Source organism: Mastomys coucha, unplaced genomic scaffold (genome assembly GCF_008632895.1).
Source record: "Mastomys coucha isolate ucsf_1 unplaced genomic scaffold, UCSF_Mcou_1 pScaffold5, whole genome shotgun sequence".
In the NCBI taxonomy this organism is placed as follows: Eukaryota; Metazoa; Chordata; class Mammalia; order Rodentia; family Muridae; genus Mastomys; species Mastomys coucha.
Window position 1 is genome coordinate 115,527,616 of NW_022196911.1, and position 18,677 is coordinate 115,546,292.

Sequence of the window (18,677 nt, forward strand, 5' to 3'; positions counted from 1 at the left end):
CTATTGGTCAGAATCCACTGCTTCTGTCCTATTGGTCAGAATGATGTCACATGGCCTAACCTCACTGCTTGGGATGCTGGGATGTGGAGTCTTTCTTCTTGGTAGCCATCTTGCCACTGAAAAATAATACAGTTTAAGAGTATTTACGTGTAGCTTGAAAGTTCTGCCCAGAGTTAGGCCCTGATCTCTCCACAGTCCACAGGCCCTTGAAGACTCACCCCACCCCATCTCCTACCTCAGGAAACTCCCTCACCTTCATGTCCATCCCTTTGCAGGGAAGCCTTCTTGTCCATCTCTCTACTGCATCTTTTAGGTCTCAGGAAATGGCATTGGCCTTACAGGAGTCCTGAGGGCTGTGAGCCAGTGCTAGCGGTCCTGAGCAGCCCACAGTTTCTCCTCAGCCAGCGCCCACTCATGTCTGCCTTCCACAAGTGTCTATCTCCCTGCCAGGGAAGGAGGCCTAGCTCCGAGCCCAGTTCCTGGGCGGCGGCGTGCAGCCCCAAGGTCGACCTCTGGTGCACAGCAGCATCACGGAAGCGGATGTCTGGGAAGGATTCATAAATTGTGCTCTGTGGGCCTGAGAAGGAGCCTGTGCTCTGTAGGTGCTAGCGTACCTCCCAGAGGCTTCTGGTGGCTCTGTGTCATACCGTGCAAGGTCACTGCTCCATGACTTGTATCTACATGGAGCATGAGTCAGAAGGAAGGCTGCTGGTAGATCCACAGTTTGGGACATTCTCCTCATGACTCACCCCAATTGTTTCCTATTCTTTCTTCCAAACCGGCACACCTTGCACATACACTGCCTCTCACCCACCACCCCCATGTCTGACTTCGAACATCCACTCCCTCTCTCCTGCCACCCCCCACCATGTCTCTGATTCACCACACCCTAGAGCAAGAAGGAGGAGCCCAGGCTGGGGTGCCCTGTGGGCAAGACTTGGGGTTCTGGGTTCAGTGCAGACTTGGACCAGAGAAACTGATCTCTCGGGTCCTCTCCCAGCTCTGCCTAGGGACACACACCCCACCAAGGCCTTCTAGCATCAGGGGATGGAGAGGTGCCTGTGGAGGTTTGAATGAGAATGGCCCCTACAGACCCATAGTGAGTGGCATTCTGGGAGGTGTGGTTTTGTTGGAGGAAGTCCCAGGCGGTGGGCTCTGAGGTTTCAGAAGCTCAAGCCAGAGCCGGTGGCACACTCTCTCTTCCTGCAGCCTGTTGCCCAGGGTCTAGAACTCTCAGCTACCTCTCCAGCCCTGTGTCTGCCTGCTTGAATGTCACCTTGCTTCCCGCCATGACAACAATGGACTAAACTTCTGAACTGTAAGCCAGCCCTGGTTAAATGCTTCTCTTTGTAAGAGTTTCTGTGGTCATGGCGTCTCTTCATAGCCATGAAACCCTAAGACAGAGACCCACTCACCTCACCCTGCCCCTGGCTGGGTTCTCTGAGGCCAGAGGAGCTGGGCCTTGCTGTGCAGATGGAGGTTTTGCTGGGGGGTTGGTTCCAGATGAGAGTCTACCTTCTAGGCTCTGAGCCCAAGGGCCCCCTCTCCCCCCCGGGAAGGACACTGAAGGATGGAAGGACAAGCAAGGACAACGAGGGGCCTCCGTTAGAGATAGGAGCCACCCCAGCATCACACAGCCCTCATGTGCAAAGTCTAGACCGGTAACCACCCATCTCTGAAGATGCACAGGATAAGAGGCCTGTCTGACCCTGGGACTTTGCTCCACTCCCGGCCTGAGCTGTCTGTGCCACCTTTTCGTCTGAGAGCCGGTCATGGGACACTCAGCTGTCCTCCTCTCTGTGGCTCTGGCCATCCTCCCGGCTTGTGTCACTGGGGCCCCTGTCCAGAGGCAACAGAAGCTACTCCTTGTGTCCTTTGATGGCTTCCGCTGGGACTATGATCAAGACGTGGACACCCCCAACCTGGACTCCATGGCTCAGGAAGGGGTGAAAGCTCAGTATATGACGCCTGCCTTTGTCACTATGACTAGCCCCTGCCACTTTACACTGGTCACCGGTGAGTGTCAGCCTCAGGATGGGGCTTGGGGATGGAAGGGGCCTAAGACATCAGGTGGCAGAGAGGAGGCATCCTGGTCAAGGGTGAGAGGCCATTGCTCTGAGGAGACCCTCCAAGTAGGACCGAGAGCCCAGACAAGGGCTAGATGTCCTCTGCTGGTGGCACCTGGTCAAGGGCTTGTTCCACCGCTGTCCCAAGGAACGGTGTGCCACAGGGCTTCCTGGTGATTGTGGGCTCACAAGCCCCTTCCCTAGGCTTGCTCCACACATGCCCTGCCCCTCCCTCTGCTTCCCCACTCAGGCAAATACATCGAGAACCATGGGGTGGTCCACAACATGTTCTACAATACCACCAGCACGGTGAGGCTGCCCTACCACGCCACGCTCGGTATCCAGAGGTGGTGGGACAATGGTAGCATACCCATCTGGATCACAGCCCAAAGGCAGGTAAGATGGTCTGCCCGAACACAGACTAAGGCCACGGCCAAGTGAGGCCATGCACAGGCATCCTGGCCTCCCAGCATAAAAGGCCACTGGAAAGGGGGCTGATGAGGACCCTGCAGGCAGCCATCAGGGCTCAGCTATGGTCTGAGGCCTGCATGTCCTGGACTTCCTCTGTTCTGTCAAGGAAAGGGAGACCAGGGCTGAGGATGTAGCTGGGTTGGCACTGGCATTATGAGACTCTGGGTTCTCGACTCAGTGCTGGAGAAAGCAGGGTGTGGTGGTTCACACTTGCAACCAGAATTTGGAGAGTAGAGGCAGGAGGATCAAGAGTTCAAGGTCATCCTTGGCTACCTAGTGAGAATGAGGACAGCCTGGGATATGCAAGACCCTACCAAGAAAGAAGGGAAGGCCGGGCAGTGGTGGCCATGCCTTTACTCCCAGCGCTTGGGAGGCAGAGGCAGGCGGATTTCTGAGTTGGCAGCCAGCCTGGTCTACAGAGTGAGTTCCAGGACAGCCAGGGCTACACAGAGAAACGCTGTCTGGAAAAACAAAGGGAGGGGGGGAGGGAAGGAAGGAAGGAAGGAAGGAAGGGAGGGAGGATAGAGAGACAAGGAAGAGGGAAGGGAGGAGGGAGGAGGGAAGAGGGAAGTTGGGGAGAAAGCAGGTCGAGCCCTCAGGCCCTTTAGCACTATCGAGGAGGATCGAGTTCACACAGGGTAGATCGCTGACTCAGAAATGCTGGAGAAAGACTGCCTTCATCTGTTTTCAGTTCCACCACAGGGCAGCTGGACACTAAAGAGTCAAAGATTAAACAGAAGGTGGGGTGCAGTGTTGAGACCGGGGGAATCGCCCCAATTTGTGTTGCCTGGGGCAATGCAAAGCTTTTAATCAGTGAGGTCAAAAGGGGGGGTAGGCAAGAACCATCTCAACCCACGCCTGCATTCTACTCACTTCTACCCAGAGGGCGGCTGCCGCCTGTCATGGGGCACAGTCCCTCAGCTGCAGTTCCAACATAAGAACTCAGCTTCCCCTAATGCTCCATCCAGCAGAGAAAATGGGGAAGTGGGCAGGAACTGGGCAGGAACCCTGAGCTCGTGTAAACGAGGACACCTAGAACAGGCAGCAAGGATTTACAGGACGATGGCAGGTTCGTGGAACAAAGTGGACAGGGAAGAAGGCAGTGAAGGGGGGAGGACAGATGGACCCCCAGCCAAGGGTGCTGAAGAGCACAGCATGTGGGGACATTTCCTGTCTAGCCTCGGTTAGTGTTTCAAGACGGGGTGCTTGTCCTGTGGGTGAATCCTGCCTGCCCTGATCTGTGAGATAGGATCCACCTCAGAGTACAAAAGGCCTCAGTACAGTGGGCCGGGAGGGTGAGGGAGCTCAGACAGAGAAGCAGGCGGGCTCAGGTGACGGGGCAAGACAAGCTAAGGAGCCCCAGACCTTACACCCCCTCATCCGACAGGGCTTAAAAACCGGCTCCTTCTTCTATCCCGGTGGGAACGTCACCTACCAAGGAGAGGCAGTGACAATGAGCCGGAAGGAGGGCGTCTTACACAATTACAAAAACGAGACGGAGTGGAGGGAGAATGTGGACACAGTAATGAAGTGGTTCACGGAGGAGGACGTGGCCCTCGTCACTCTCTACTTTGGGGAGCCAGACTCCACTGGCCACAAGTATGGTCCTGAGTCCCAGGAGAGGAAGGACATGGTGAAACAGGTAGACAGGACGGTGGGCTACCTCCGGGACAGCATCAGGTACCACAAGCTCACGGACAGTCTCAACCTGATCATCACCTCGGACCACGGCATGACAACTGTCAACAAGAAGGCCAGCGACCTAGTTGAGTTCCACAAGTTCCCCAACTTCACGTTCCAGGACATCCAGTTCGAGCTGTTAGACTATGGGCCTAATGGGATGCTGATCCCCGAGGAAGGAATGTTGGAGAAGGTTTACAACGTCCTGAAGGACGCCCACCCCAGGCTGCACGTGTACAAGAAGGAGGACTTCCCGAAGACCTTTCACTACGCCAACAACCCCAGGATCACATCCCTGCTCATGTACAGCGACCTCGGCTACGTCATCCACGGGGTCAGTGGGCTGCTGTGGCCTGTGGTGGCCCCAGTTCTATAGAGCCCCTGGTGTGATGTGTCAGCCACCCAAGGGACACACTCAGCACTTTACAACAGGAGTGTGTGTGTGTGAGTGTGTGTTAGTATGTGTATGATGCAGTGTATATGAGTGTATAAGTGTGTGAGAGAGAGTATGGTGTGGTTGGTATGTATGAGTGTATAAGTATATGTGTGAGTGTGTATGTCATGTGGTGCGTGTGAGTGTACAAGTGTTTGTGTGTGTGAGAGAGTGTGTGTGGTGTGTGTGAGTGTATAAGTGTGTGTGAGAGAGAGTGTGTATGATATGGTGTGGGCGAGTATATAAGTGTGTGTGAGAGAGAAAGTGTGGTGTGATGTGGTGTGGTGTGTGTGAGTGTGTATACATGGTATGGTGTGTGTGAGTGTATAACTGTGTGTGTGGTGTGGTGTGTGTGAGTGTGTGTGTGAGTGTGTATGTGTGGTGTGGTGTGTGTGCGGTGTGGTGTGTGTGAGTGTGTGTGTGAGTGTGTATGTGTGGTATGGTGTGTGTGGTGTGGTGTGTGTGAATGTATGAGAGAGAGAGAAAGAGAGAGAGAGAGAGAGAGAGAGAGAGCGCCCAGGCTCACAGGAAGTAGAACCACACTAGAGCCCAGATCCTAGAAAAAATGACACCAATGGACAGGCACCCTGACTGTGGTCTCAGACTGACACCTCCACCTCTCTCACAGGATCTCCACGTGGTCCACAGTTAGTCACTGAGGCTCCACCTTTGGGGTCTGAGAATTAATATGATCCTAGAACCCCTCTCACCACACATTGCAAACTTTTTCTAAGGTCATCTACCAACGTGGGAGCCAATCTATGGGGGGACTGGGAAAGACTGAGAGGGGGAGCTGTAGGCTCTGTGGCCTCCATTAATGACCCAGAAGCCTTGCCTCTCACTCCTTCCCTCCCTTCAGAGAGTGAGTGTCCAGTTCAACAGTGGTGAACATGGCTTCGACAACGAAGAAATGGACATGAAGACCATCTTCCGGGCTGTGGGTCCCAGCTTCAAGGCAGGCTTGGAGGTGGAACCCTTTGAGAGTGTCCACGTGTATGAGCTCATGTGCCAGCTGCTGGGCATTGTGCCTGAGCCCAACGACGGGCATCCTGGCATCCTGCAACACATGCTCCTATCAGGTGAGGCAGGGACACCCCTCCGCATGAGTCCATGCTGGCCTGTACACACCTGTGAGCTTGCAAGCCTTCAACCAGGTCACTGCATACACCCCCAGGAGGTTGCTGAGAGAGAAGCCTAGGGGCTCATGGGGACAGCAGAGACCCCTGGTTCTCCATTAGCCCGAGGAGTTGAGATCCTCTCCTCTCTTTTCCTCTCCTCTCCTCTCCTCTCCTCTCCTCTCCTCTCCTCTCCTCTCCTCTCCTCTCCTCTCACTGGACTCTCTGTCTTCCCTAGGGTCCGCTCTCCCGCTCAACCATCAGCACCACTTGGTGGTGCTGTTCATGGCGATTCTATCGTGCCTGGCCAAGGTTGTATAATGCCCCACCACTTAATCCAGTTCGGAGGCCCAGAAGGCAGAGGAGGCTCAAAGGATGAAGCCGAGACTCTGCTTCCTGCTTCTCCGTCTGAAGTTCCCTCCCCAACAGGGCACCCCCCAGATCCTCACCCTTCCCCTCCCTCACTTCACCCACTCCCTACTCCAGCGCAGGAGCCAGAACACAGCAGCTTCTGGATTCTACCTAACCCTAACCCGAGGCCAGAGACCCACTCCTGAGGGTCCTTCCAGCACCAGCTTGGAGGACATCTCCACAGAGAGGCCACCAGATCCCTACAACAGTCACACTGTCCCTCCCCCAAGATACCTCCCCAGAGGCATCTCCCAGAGTCACCCACTCCTTCCTGCCACCATCCTCCTGTGCAGACATCAAACCTCATGCTGAACTGGTTTGAGGAGAACTGCAAGGCTAGCTAGTTCTGGAATGCACCAGGAGCCAGCCTCGCTCTGAGGACATCCCAGCATGACTGGATGACAAAACCTGTTTTTGTGTCCTGTTGTAGTCTCCGTGGCCAGAGCATAAAGTCATTCTACTCTTCTAGAAACAAAACATAGAGCTCACTCTATGCCAGGCTGGTGGGCCTGGGGCTCGGGGACATACAATGAGCACAACAATCTAGGCTGGACTGTGGTTCTGGGGTAGAGCCCCTGACCACATGCACAGGATATCCTGGGCTCATCCTCAGAACCAGGGAAGAAAGAGAGAAAGAAAGAAAGAAAGAAAGAAAGAAAGAAAGAAAGAAAGAAAGAAAGAAAGAAAGAGGGAGGGAGGGAGGAAGGAAGGAGGGAGGGAGGGAAGGAAGGAAGAGAGAGAGAAAGAAAGAGAGAGAGAGGGGAGGAAGGAAGGAGAGGGAGGGAGAGAAGGGAGAGAGGGAGGGAAAGAGGGAGGGAGTAAGGGAGGGAGAGAAGGGAGGGAGGAGAAGAAGGAAGGAAAGGAAAGGATGTCACTAGCTCTGGTGTTTGTCACTTAAGAACACAAGAAGTGAGATTGTTCACCCAGCCCACCTCTATGACCATGAAGATGGCTACAGAGAGGATGTCCTCAGGCAGGGGCAGGTGAAGGCTACATCTAGGGTCACTGAACCTGAAAGCAGTCTCCCTGCAGAGGTGAACCAGGGGTGGGAAGCTGAGAGACAGCCATGCCCAGTGCAAAGTGGGAGCAAGGAATCCCAGGTACTTGGGACTTGGCAAGATCTTGTAAGTGAAAGAAGCTAATGGGTTGAGAGGGTGTGTGCAAACTGCCTGTGTGCAAACTGCCTGTGTGCAAGCTGCCTGTGTGCAAGATGCCTGTGTGCAAACTGCCTGTGTGCAAGATGTCTTTGTTCAAGATGCCTGTGTGCAAGATGTCTTTGTTCAAGCTTCCTGTGTGAAAGATCCCTGTGTGCAAGATCCCTGTGTGCAAGACGTCTGTGTGCAAGACGCCTGTGTGCAAGATGCCTCTGTGCAAACTGCCTGTGTGCAAGATGCCTGTGTGCAAGATGTCTGTGTGCAAGACGCCTGTGTGCAAGATGCCTGTGTGCAAGATGCCTGTGTGCAAACTGCCTGTGTGCAAGATGCCTGTGTGCAAGACACCTGTGTGCAAGACGCCTGTGTGCAAGATGCCTGTGTGCAAGATGCCTGTGTGCAAGACGTCTCTGTGCAAGACGCCTGTGTGCAAGATGCCTGTGTGCAAGACACCTGTGTGCAAGATGCCTGTGTACAAGATGCCTGTGTGCACGATGTCTGTGTGCAAAGGAGGGTGTTTTGTGCAGGCTGAGCCTCCATGGGAGCCACCATGGGTGGAGTGTGCTCTAACCTGGGACAGAGCACAAAAACCAATGAGGGAGTCAGGTTGATCCAGGGTCCCAGACAAAGCACTCAAGCAGGCAAGGGTAGAGGTGCTCTACAGTCAAAGCTAAGGGCAACACCTTCAGGAAGGAGGCTGAGCATTCGGCACCGGGGCAGATCCAAGGTGCAGAGGATAAAGCTGGCCTGAGGTTTGGATCCCATAGCGGGCAGAGGCACGCTCAACACAAAGATGCTGGGGAGAGACAGGGGACCCAGGTCATTTTGGTCTGGATCCATCTCCCATGCCTGTGCGGCCATCCACTTGAAGCCATAGCAACACTTTGTACCCTGGAGCCTTACACTCAGTGTGTGGCTTGGGCTAGCAGTCCACACATATAGCATGTGACCACATTAGACCATGGGACCACATTAGAGTCCCTTGCCAGAGGGCAAAGACAAGGGGAGATGAGGACCAGTCCCTCATTGAGAAGACACGGCCAGCACACAGGGGCAAGGTGGTTAGGAATGCTAGATCTAGAAGAGTCCCCCAAGGACCTTTTCACCCAACTCCCTCTTAGAGGTAAGAGGCTGAAGCCAGCTTGTCCTCATCTAACTAGTCCCAGGACACTAGTGACAGACCTAGGTCTACACGCTGGCATTTCCAAACCTGCTCCCAGAAGTCCCAGTCCCCACACAGGCAAGGAAGTGACAACACTGAACAATGCCAGAGTCGGCAGTACACACCCTCAGCCTTGTTCTTCTGCAGGCTAGGGTGTGGGCACCAGACACCAAGGCCCAAGCGCTCAGGCAAGAAGGCTGAAGCAAGATCGATTAGGCAATTTACACTCACAAGGGACTTTTTTCCCTTAGGAGATGGCCATGCAATGTCAGCAAACAAAGAGGCACGGGTCCTGGATTGTAGCATCTGCCCCTTCTTGAGGCATAAATTCTCCCTTGTAGCTTAGAGGCCACTTCAGGGACGCGCTGGGCAGCAGAGCACAGACTCCGCTCAGAGCTAAGCATTGTGATCCCTGCCCACAGGTCAGTGCCTTCCCACCAGTGTCTCCTTCAAACACCCACACCCTTGACACTGGGAAAAGAATGTCACTTTGCACACATAGCCCTCCACTGCTTCTGGTTGGTCTGACTCTCGAAGGCTGCAGCAGCTCCTCTGTCCTGAGGTCTGTGCAGTCCAGAGGCAGGCCTGGGAAGGGGCCCCCTGCCCACTCACCCTCACAGGCTCACTCTCAAGAACCATGTAATTAAGTTACCAAAACACACAAAAACAAAAAATCACAAACAAATGTCATGTTTTATGTTTATGAGTCTGGGCTGAGCAGAATTCATCACTATCCTGGGGTGCCTGCTGCTCATGGGGCCACAGGTTGGATGCACCTAGTCTAGAGCCTCCGTAGTTACCCCCCAAAACAGCATGCATGTATTTGCCTGTGTCCTCCAGGATCCAGCTGAGAGTCACCACCCCAGAGAGGCCAGCTCTCTGAGACCCTCCCCGTTGGCTCTCCTCTGACCTCATCTCCTTCCCCAGACCTGTCTCCCCCGTGCCAAACCAAGAGACCTCATTTTTCAAGAAGTTTTTAGAAGCTGTCTCTTGGTTGCAAGCAAGCTGTTGAACTCTGAACTAGACAAAGCCTAGTCCCAGCCTCCCCAGCTTAGCAAAGCCCCCACCGCCACCCTCTCTGCCTCATGATGTCAACTCATCAGTGGCCGTTATAGAGCTGGCAATAAGACCAGCGGCCCAGATTTGCCACTCTAAACCAGCTGTCAGCTGGTCCTCAATCCTCTGCCTCCCACTAAGCCCTCCTTGGAAACAGCGCTGCCCCCTGTGGCCACATGGGGGCATCTGGATCCCTGTAGGGCTGAGCCTGGACAGGGCAGGGTACTGGGCAGTGAGTGAGTGGAGGGTGCTCAGGTCTTCTGTGAGACTATTCAGAGCATCTGTGGCCTTGGGTTTCTGACGTCTGCCACAAGAGGGTGCGTTCCAGCAAAGCACCCTGGGAAAAAAGCACAAGTCCCATTACAGGCACCCATACTTCCAAACAGTTACAGGAGCCACTCTGGGGGAGAAGGACCCAGAGGGGTGCATCATAAATAGCTAAGTCCTTAAGACAGTGGCCAAACACAGCAGAAGCGGTTCATTCTTGCTGGGGGTAGGCCCCTTTGGCCGGCCAGCCGGTCCTGGCGCGAGGGTGGGCTTTCCCCTAAGAGGAGGTTCTTTGTGGGTTGACAGGGAGCTAGTGTTGTCTGTGGACCACAGCGCTCAGCAAAAACATACAAGGTGGGAAGCGCAAACACAGTCAGGGTGACTGGCTCTGGTGCAGGGCTGGATGGCCAGGGCCTGCAGAGGGAGGCCTATTCATTCTCCATATTGGGAGCCTGGCCTCCAATGGACGAACTCCCCCGAGCCTGGCTTCCTGTCTGGAATTGATTCCCTGTGTAAGGATTATTGACCACTACCCAGGGAAAGGCAGTGGAGACTTGCAGTACCCAAGACTACCCAACACAGTGTGGACAGGGGATCCTCACTATCCTGCCACAGAGGGGCTATGATGGCCAGGCCCGACTCCCACCATGACTCTACCAGATACACTCCTCAGATGACAGACTGCCCAGGGCAGGGGGGTCTGTCCCCATCCCTGATCTTCTGCTCCTGCTCATGGCTTTAACTTTTGCACCTGGGACCTGGCCAGACCCGCTCGATAAAACTCCCTGCCCGGATGTCTGGAACTGGACCAGCCCGAGGATCACTTAGGCTCCTGACCCTATATCAAATAGATTGCTAGAGAAGATTAACCCATTTCTTACTCCAGATGCTGGGTGTCCTGAGGGTTTCTCCCTGCAGAGCTGAGCTTCCCCTGTGGAGAACAGGGCTGAGGTACATATGGAATCACCCAGAAAACGGCCAACCCCCTTGCCAACAGTCACTGGCTTCTTAGTTCTGGTCGAGTTTCCCCTGGGCCTTAACTCCCTCATCTGTAAAGTCAGGGATTGTAACCCAAGGAGGCAGCCCATGCCTGTAATTCTTAACTCTCAGGAGGCTGAGGCAGGAGGATGGTAAGTTTGAAAGTGACCTGGTCTGCATAGCAAGAGCCTGCCTCAAGCAAGCAAGCAAGCCTTGTGGTGGCTTGGTGCTTTAGAGCTAGAGTTCACAAATATGTTTCCTGAGAGACAGAGTGGCAGACACTAAAACACTGAGAAAGCCTCACCTCCAAGGCTCCTTCATGTGTACTTGTTCGAAAGCAGAAAGTTTCTGGCTGGCACTCCTGAGTCAAGAAGCATTCCTGACAGGGCAGGGGTCACGGCTGCGCCAGGCAGACAGCCATACCCAGATGGCAATAAACTCTTTTACCCGAATGACACTCCTGGATCACCTTTGACAATCTACTTATGCATAGTACTGTTTCCTTTTCAAATAAACTTAAGGGGCCAGGGAGATGGCCCAGGGGGTAGATGCCTGCTTCCCAGGCCTGAGAACCTGCGATCAGATCTCCGGCACCAAAAAACAAACTGATGGTGATTCGCACGAATCAGTAGCCCAAACATTGATCCTGTCTCAGAAAAAGTAAGGTGGAGGATTCGGGAAGATGGCTCAGTGGAGAACAATGCCTGCCACCAAACCATGACCTGAGTTTAAATCCCAGACCCCACATGGTAGAAAGAGAATCCACTCCTTGGAAGGTACCGTCTGCCTCCACATGTGCACTGAAGCCATCTGAACACGCATACATTCACACTTGCTTCCTCACTCTCTTTTACATACATACACACATACACACACACACACACACACACACACACACACACACAGTAAAGACGTAACTTAAAAATAAGAGTGGAAGGTAGCCAGGAGTGGTGGCGCATGTCTTTAATCCCAGCAAATGGCAGAAAGATCTCTGTGAGTTCAAGGCTAGCCTGGTCTACATTGTGAGTTCCAGGATAGCCAGGGCTGTACAATGAGACCTTGGATCAAAGAGTAAAAATAAGGTGGAAGACATTTGATGTTAACCTCTGGCTTCCATATGCATGTGCACACACAAGCAAGGGCAGGGGCACACCCATACACAACTAAACTTGAGGCAAGGTTTCACTATGTAGCTTTGGCTGTCCTGGAACTCAGAGATCAGCCTGCCTCTGCCTCCCAATTGCTGGGATTAAAAATGTTTATTTTAATTAGTATTTAGTTATTGTCAGTGCTGGCAATAAATGACTTTAAGTAGAAAAAAATGGGTGAACTTAGCCGGGCGGTGGTGGCGCACGCCTTTAATCCCAGCACTTGGGAGGCAGAGGCAGGCGGATTTCTGAGTTCGAGGCCAGCCTGGTCTCCAGAGTGAGTTCCAGGACAGCCAGGGCTATACAGAGAAACCCTGTCTCGAAAAAAAAAAAAAAATGGGTGAACTTAAAATACGATTTTGACTACATAACAGAGCAGGCAGATTCCTGCTCCTCATCTGGGAAGCCAGCGCAGGAAGCTCTGCAGGGAGGCACTTAGCCTCCCCAGGGCCGGCATCCAAACATGTCCCCAAGCTCCCATGGAGATGCTCCGTTACCCTGGGCTCTCCTGGCTGCCTCAGGCTGAAGTCAGCACGTTCCCAAACACTGCATGGGGAGTTTCTCTGCACAAATTTCCGAGTATCACTAACCTAGCTCAGACTCTGCATAAACCCCAGGGAAACAAAGCCATGTCCGCATCCCGCACCCACAGGACCATGGCTAGGCAGAGGTAACAACATGCCACCCATTCAGTGGCCTGTCAACCGGAAGCAGCATATGAAACATCCTGGGACCCTCTTGGGTGGTCCGTGTGGGGACACAGAAAGCCCCCTTTGTCACGAGGCCCCGCCCCTTCAGAGTCGGTTCTATGATGCCGGCTGTCGCCAGGAGGTGGCGCTCCGGGGCTCCTCAACGCCCGAAAAGCCTTTCCCAGGCAGCTTCTGCCGTGGGCGAGAGCCACCTCAGCTACTGCAGCTCTGATTGCTCAGCCTCAGCCTCCGGGATATCGGCAGGGTGCCTCCAAGTGAACGGGTGGTTTAGAGAAAAGAGCCGGGATGCTGAGGCCCAGACATCATTCCCCTCAGGGGAACCCCCTGCTTCCCCGCACTCAGCACCCAGGACGCCAGGATCTCAGATTTGAGCACACGCAGAGCGAACGCGGGGCGCACACTGCACACCTACCGGCACTAGCACACCCCTCAGAATCCAAGTGTGGGTGGGCCTGGGGATCTGCGTGTCCAGGTACTTCGCGTACTGCAGGGCAGGACCCCACAATCTAGAATGAATGGATGATGGGTGGAAATTAGTCTCACATAACTTCCACAGGTTGAACCAGATAAAGACAGGCATCTATCTCTCTGAGTTGGATCCCAGTGGGACCTGGCCAGCCCTCCCTAGAGGTGCTGCTGCGATAGAATTGAGCCCTTCCACAAACCAGTAAGCCAGTGGCTTAGAATCGCCCCATCGACCTCCATTTCTTATTCTGGCGGGGAACCAATTGGAGAATCTGCAGGTTCCTAAGCCGGACCGCCCAGTTTGTGATAACCTCGAGCTACAGTTAACAGACGGGTGCATGACCAGCAAGAGGGACATCAGGTGCCTCCACACACACAAGCACAAGCCTGCCGCTGCCCAACGAACAACATCAGCTATTAGCACCGGGGCTTGCAAAGGATCCCGTGTCTAGAGCACCCCATTTATCCCGGTTCCGGAGATGTGGCTCCCCTCCCCCACATCGCCGGTCTGGATGTACAGCTCCCCTCCCCACGCTTGGCCGCAGCAGCTCTCGGTAGCGCGGGGTTGGAGGAGCATCTGTTGCCATGGTAACTCGCGGTCTGTTCCCGCGCCTGGGGCTGGACCACTGCGTTCGAAGTGAGCTGAGCCCAGAGCTGGAGCAAGGTTTGGAAGCGGATGCAGTGCAGGATCCCGCACATACTGCACTTCATGGCTCACACTGTTGCACACACCTTCCTATCCCACGCACACACTGGGCACGGAAATACACGCAAAGAACGCTAGATACTGGCTCCTAGCACCGCCGATCTTACAAGCTGAACACCACACAGTCTAGCCCCACACACTGGTCACCACACACTCCCAGTCATATTGCAAGTCAGATCTTGACGTCCCAGAATGCAGTCTGGAAACATCCCCAGGGTCTGGTGGAGGAAGTCAACCTTTATGAATAGGGTTGCACACCTGGGTCTGTGCATGTGCAGTGTAGGCATGTGCCTGGCTGTCCGATTTAACTGCCCTGCCTGCTGCGCTTGAACATGGGAGTCACCTCTGCCACCTGGATGCTCCGGGTTAGACCCTGGCACCCTGATACTGGACTGTTAGTGTGGCCACCAGTCTTGCCTCTCTACACACTCCCACTGCCGCAAGGAAGTGACCCTGGCACTGACTTCTCTGTTGTAAGGATAAGCGGCAAGGCTCAGGAAAAACGTTCAAAGTGCCCCCCTGGGCATCCCCCCTGTCCGAGTGTGAATCGAGGTGAAGTAGCTTCCTCAAAGCTTACCCCACAAAGCAAACACAGTGGACAGCTCTGACTGAACTCAGGCATGGTTCTCCAAGACAAAAGAATCCTTTAAAAATCCTAGGCGGTCCTCTCCCCAAGGGCTGAGATCAACTTTTAAATTTTATGTATGATAAACCTATGTCAGAATTTTAATGCATGTCTGCATGATCCACTAGCTAATGAATTCATTAATCACTAGGTGGAAAATGGGTTTTTTAACCACTGAACACTGGAGGTCACAGGAAGTAATGCCTTTTAAATTTAGATTATGTACATGTTCCCCTTGTAGGCTTGCGCTTGAGTGATCGGCAAATTACTTTCAAATTTTTTTAAAAACTCATTTTATTAATGGAGTTCTGTGAAGTCAGATGCGGTGGCTAGAGCACACACATCATCACAGAACTTAACATAGGGAGGCAGGAGGAACAGTTCAAGATCACACCCTGCCCTTCCCACACAAAGTGAGTGTAAGATTAGTCTGATAAACTGAGGCAGTCTACAAGGATACAAGTAAGTGCTATGGGAGAAATGAGAGAGGCCTGAGGTGGAGGAGAGAAGAAGGCAAGGGGTAGGAACGGGGCACACTAGAGAGATGGCTCAATAGTAAAGAGGACCCACACTGGGTGCCCTGGTCGTCCAAAGCAGCTCACAACCATCTCTATCTCCAGCTCTAGGGAACCTGACGCCCTCTTCTGGCCTCCCTGGCACTGCACATACCTAGTGCACATACACATACACATAAAAACAAGTGAATAAGTGTCAGGTCCATGCGGTTTATAATCCCAGCACTCGGGAAGCAAAGACAGGATGAGCTCTGAGTTGGAGGCCAGCCTGGTCTACAGAGGAATTTCTGGGACAGCCAGGGCTACACAGAGAAACCTGTCTTAAAAAACGAACAACAAAAAGAACAAATCTAAAAATAAAAAAGGTGCTTGCCCCCAAGCTGGAGGCTGTGAAGTCACAGACAGACATTACAGATTCTTCCTCTGACAGAATTCAAAGTTGTCCAGAGGAGGGTAGAGGAGGCAAGAGTCTGCAGGAAGGAAAGAATGCTGGCCAAGAATCGAAAGAGCCAGACATCAAGAGAACTGGAAGCGATCACAGAAGGTATGAGAGAGATGAGCATCACAAGAGTACCATGTGGCCCAATTTGCCCTTGCCTGTCCCTGATGGACCAACAGACACCTTGTCACCTTCAAATCCTGCAATGGTGGAGCCTGAGAGGAAAGGGCAAAGGTCAGCAATGGAATTCTCATCGTAGTGTCCAAGCTCCCAGGAAGCCACAGAGGTCTCACCCATGTGATCAACAGCTGCACTGATTTCAGTTGGGAATGGCCATGGAGACAGCATTCCACAGCGGACTCTCTCTCTCTCTCTCTCTCTCTCTCTCTCTCTCTCTCTCTCTCTCTCTCTCTCTCTCTTCTTCCCTCCCTCCCTCCCTCCCTCTCCCCCCCTCTCTCTTCCTCCCTCTCTCTCTCTCTCTCTCTCTCTCTCTCTCTCTCTCTCTCTCTCTCTCTCTCTCTCTGTGCATACACACCTACACACGCGCACACACAATCTTGGCTAAAATGTACATTTCATATCTTTTGGCCTTTGGGAAGAACAAGTCCTTTGCGACTGCACAGTCACAGAAGCCAGCATGAAGGCTGTATAACACACCCCAGATTGGGTCACCAGGGACAAGAATTTATCACTCAGGATTTTGAAGGACAGGAAGTCCAAGATGAAGGTGCCACCAGGGCTGGTGTCTGGTCCCCACCTCCACTACAGGCAGACAGACCAAAAACAAACAAACAAACAAAAACAAAACAAAAACAAAAACAAAAATAAACAAATGGGAATGCTCCCTCAGACTTTTTCCTCCTTGTCTTCATCCTCATCTTCCTCTTCTTCCCCTCCTCCTCACCCTCCTCCTTCTTCCTCCTCCTCCTTCTCCTTCTTCCCCCTCCTCCTCCTTCTCCTCCTCCTCCTTCTTCCCCCTCCACCTCCTTCTCCTCCTTCTTCCCTTTTCTCCTCCTCCTCCTCCTTCTTCCCCCTTCTTATCTTCTTCTCCTCCTCATCCTTCACTCGTTCTCTTCCTCTTCCCCTCCTCCTCCTCTTCCTTCCCCTCCTCCTCCTCTTCCTTCCCCTCCTCCTCCTCTTCCTTCCCCTCCTCCTCCTCCTTCTTCCCCTTTCTCCTCCTCCTCCTTCTTCCTCCTCCTCCTTCTTCCTCCTCCTCTTTCTTCCCCCTCCCTCTCCTCTTCTTCCCCTTTCTCCTCCTCCTCCTCCTTCTTCCCCTTCTTATCTTCTTCCCCTCCTCCTCCTCATCCTCCACTCGTTCTCTTCCTCTTCCCCCTTCTCCTCCTCCTTCTTCCCCCTCCTCATCTTCCCCCTCCTCCTCCTCATCCTTCACTCCTTCTCTTCCTCTTCTCCCTCCTCCTCTTGCTCATCCTCCTCTTCTTCCTCTTCCTCCTCCTTCCTCCCCCTCCTCCTCATCCTCTCCCTCCTCCTCCTAGGATATAGTAGGAGTGGGTTTTTAAGCCAGAGCCTCATGTAGCCCAGACAAGAAGAACTCACAATGTAGCCAAGAATAATCTCGAATACTCTGAATTCCTGATGTTCCTGCTCCACCCATCCTGGATGTCATGCATCTTTATTATTTTTCCCCTTCCCTTCTCCCTCTTGCTCTGGCCCCTGCTCGATGCAGGGCCTGAGCTCCAGCCCAAAGGTCTTTTATTTGTTTCTCATTATGGGTGGTTGTGAGCCACCATGTGGTTGCTGGGATTTGAACTCAGGACCTCCAGAAGAGCAGTCAGTGCTCTTAACCACTGAGCCCCATGCATCTTTATTTTAAAAATATATTTATTTTAATTTTATATGTATGTGTGAGTACCTACTTGTCTCAGTTACTGTTCTGTTGCTATGATAAAATACCATAACCAAGGCAACCTACCACAGAAAGCATGTACCCGGGTGCAGGGCAAAGAGACAAAGGTGTGGCAGCAGAAGCACTGAGCCCACATCCTGATCGGAAAGCAGGAGGCAGAATCATGCTGGGAGCAATCTTTTGAAATCTCAAAGCCCACCCCTAAGGACACATCTCCTCCAAAAAAGCCACACCTCCCCACCCTTCCAAACGGCTCTACTAACTGGGGACCAAGTGTTCAAACACATGAGCTCTGGAGGCCATTCTTATTCGAACACCATACGTATGCACTATCTCTGGGCCCAAACCTGCAGAGGCCAGAAGGCCTTTGGTGCCACCCAGGAGCTGGATTACAGGCGGCTTTGAGCTGCTCAGTGCGGGTGTGTGGGATGGAACGAAACCTGAGTCCTCTGCAAAGCAGCAAGTGCTTCTAAGGGTTGAGCCATCCCTCCGGTCTACCTCCAGTCCTCTCACAAGGGCTTGGGTCCCCATCCAAAAGAGGGATGCCCTTACATCGCAATTGTTTACTGTGCCTCCCCTGACTGTGCTCCACTGGGGACCGAGTGAGTTCTAGCAAGAGTTTCCCCACATGGGTTCCCCTGCGTGTGAGGCAGGGTGCTCCCACTAACTCCTCATTCATTGCAGGAATGAGCCTCCCAATGACATTAGTAGGATGGCCCCTGCCATGTTGCCAGCATGATACTTGTGATGGTTCATATGTGCTCGGCTCAGGGAGCAGCGCTATTAGGAGGCGTGGCCTTGTTGGAGTAGGTGTGTCACTGTGGATGTAGGATTTAAGACCCTCAACCTAGCTGCCTGGAAGCCAGTTTTCTGCCAGCAGCCTTCTGATGAAGATGTAGAACTCTCAGCTCCTCCTGCATCATGCCTGCCTGGATACTGACATGTTCCTGCCTTAGTGATAATGGACTGAACCTCTGAACATGTAAGTCATCCCCAATTAAATGTTGTCCTTATAAGAGTTGCCTTGGTCATGGTGTCTGTTCACAGCAGTAAACCCTAAGACAACACAGGTGTTTTTTTCCATGATTAACATTTGGATTTGGATACAAGGCCCTGCTGACACACCTGCTCTGATGGCTAATCTTCATCTTCAACTTGACTGGGTTTAGAATGAGCTAAGAGGCTCCCTACTTCTGGACATATCTGTGTGGGTATTTAAATCAGCAAGGAAGACTCATAAATATAGATGACCATCCTGTGGGCTGGAGATCTTGAACTGAATCAAAAGGAGGAAGTGAGCTGAGCATGAGCTTCCTAAGGATACAATGTGACCAGCATCCATCTCTCTCTGCTTCCTGACTGAGGATGCCCAGGTGGCCAGCATCCATCTCTGCTTCCTGACTGAGGATGCCATG

At 53.0% G+C, this 18,677-nt stretch overlaps 1 protein-coding gene across 1 annotated transcript; it reads left to right on the forward strand.

Annotated features, from left to right (window-relative positions):
- The first annotated feature begins 1,643 nt into the window (after positions 1-1,643).
- Positions 1,644-6,680, forward strand: Enpp7 (ectonucleotide pyrophosphatase/phosphodiesterase 7). The gene is made up of 5 exons (XM_031352548.1): positions 1,644-2,016; positions 2,317-2,462; positions 3,925-4,551; positions 5,510-5,729; positions 6,004-6,680. The coding sequence occupies exons 1-5, from the start codon at positions 1,773-1,775 to the stop codon at positions 6,084-6,086; spliced, it is 1,320 nt and encodes a 439-aa protein (XP_031208408.1). The 5' UTR covers positions 1,644-1,772; the 3' UTR covers positions 6,087-6,680.
- Positions 6,681-18,677: the final 11,997 nt, after the last annotated feature.

Bases quoted from the DNA above. Each gene is read 5' to 3' on its own strand.
- Enpp7 (XM_031352548.1), top strand. From the start codon at position 1,773: ATGGGACACTCAGCTGTCCTCCTCTCTGTGGCTCTGGCCATCCTCCCG. The intron at 2,017-2,316 runs GTGAGTGTCAGC...TTCCCCACTCAG, and splicing joins CCACTTTACACTGGTCACCG to GCAAATACATCGAGAACCAT. The intron at 4,552-5,509 runs GTCAGTGGGCTG...CCCTCCCTTCAG, and splicing joins TCGGCTACGTCATCCACGGG to AGAGTGAGTGTCCAGTTCAA.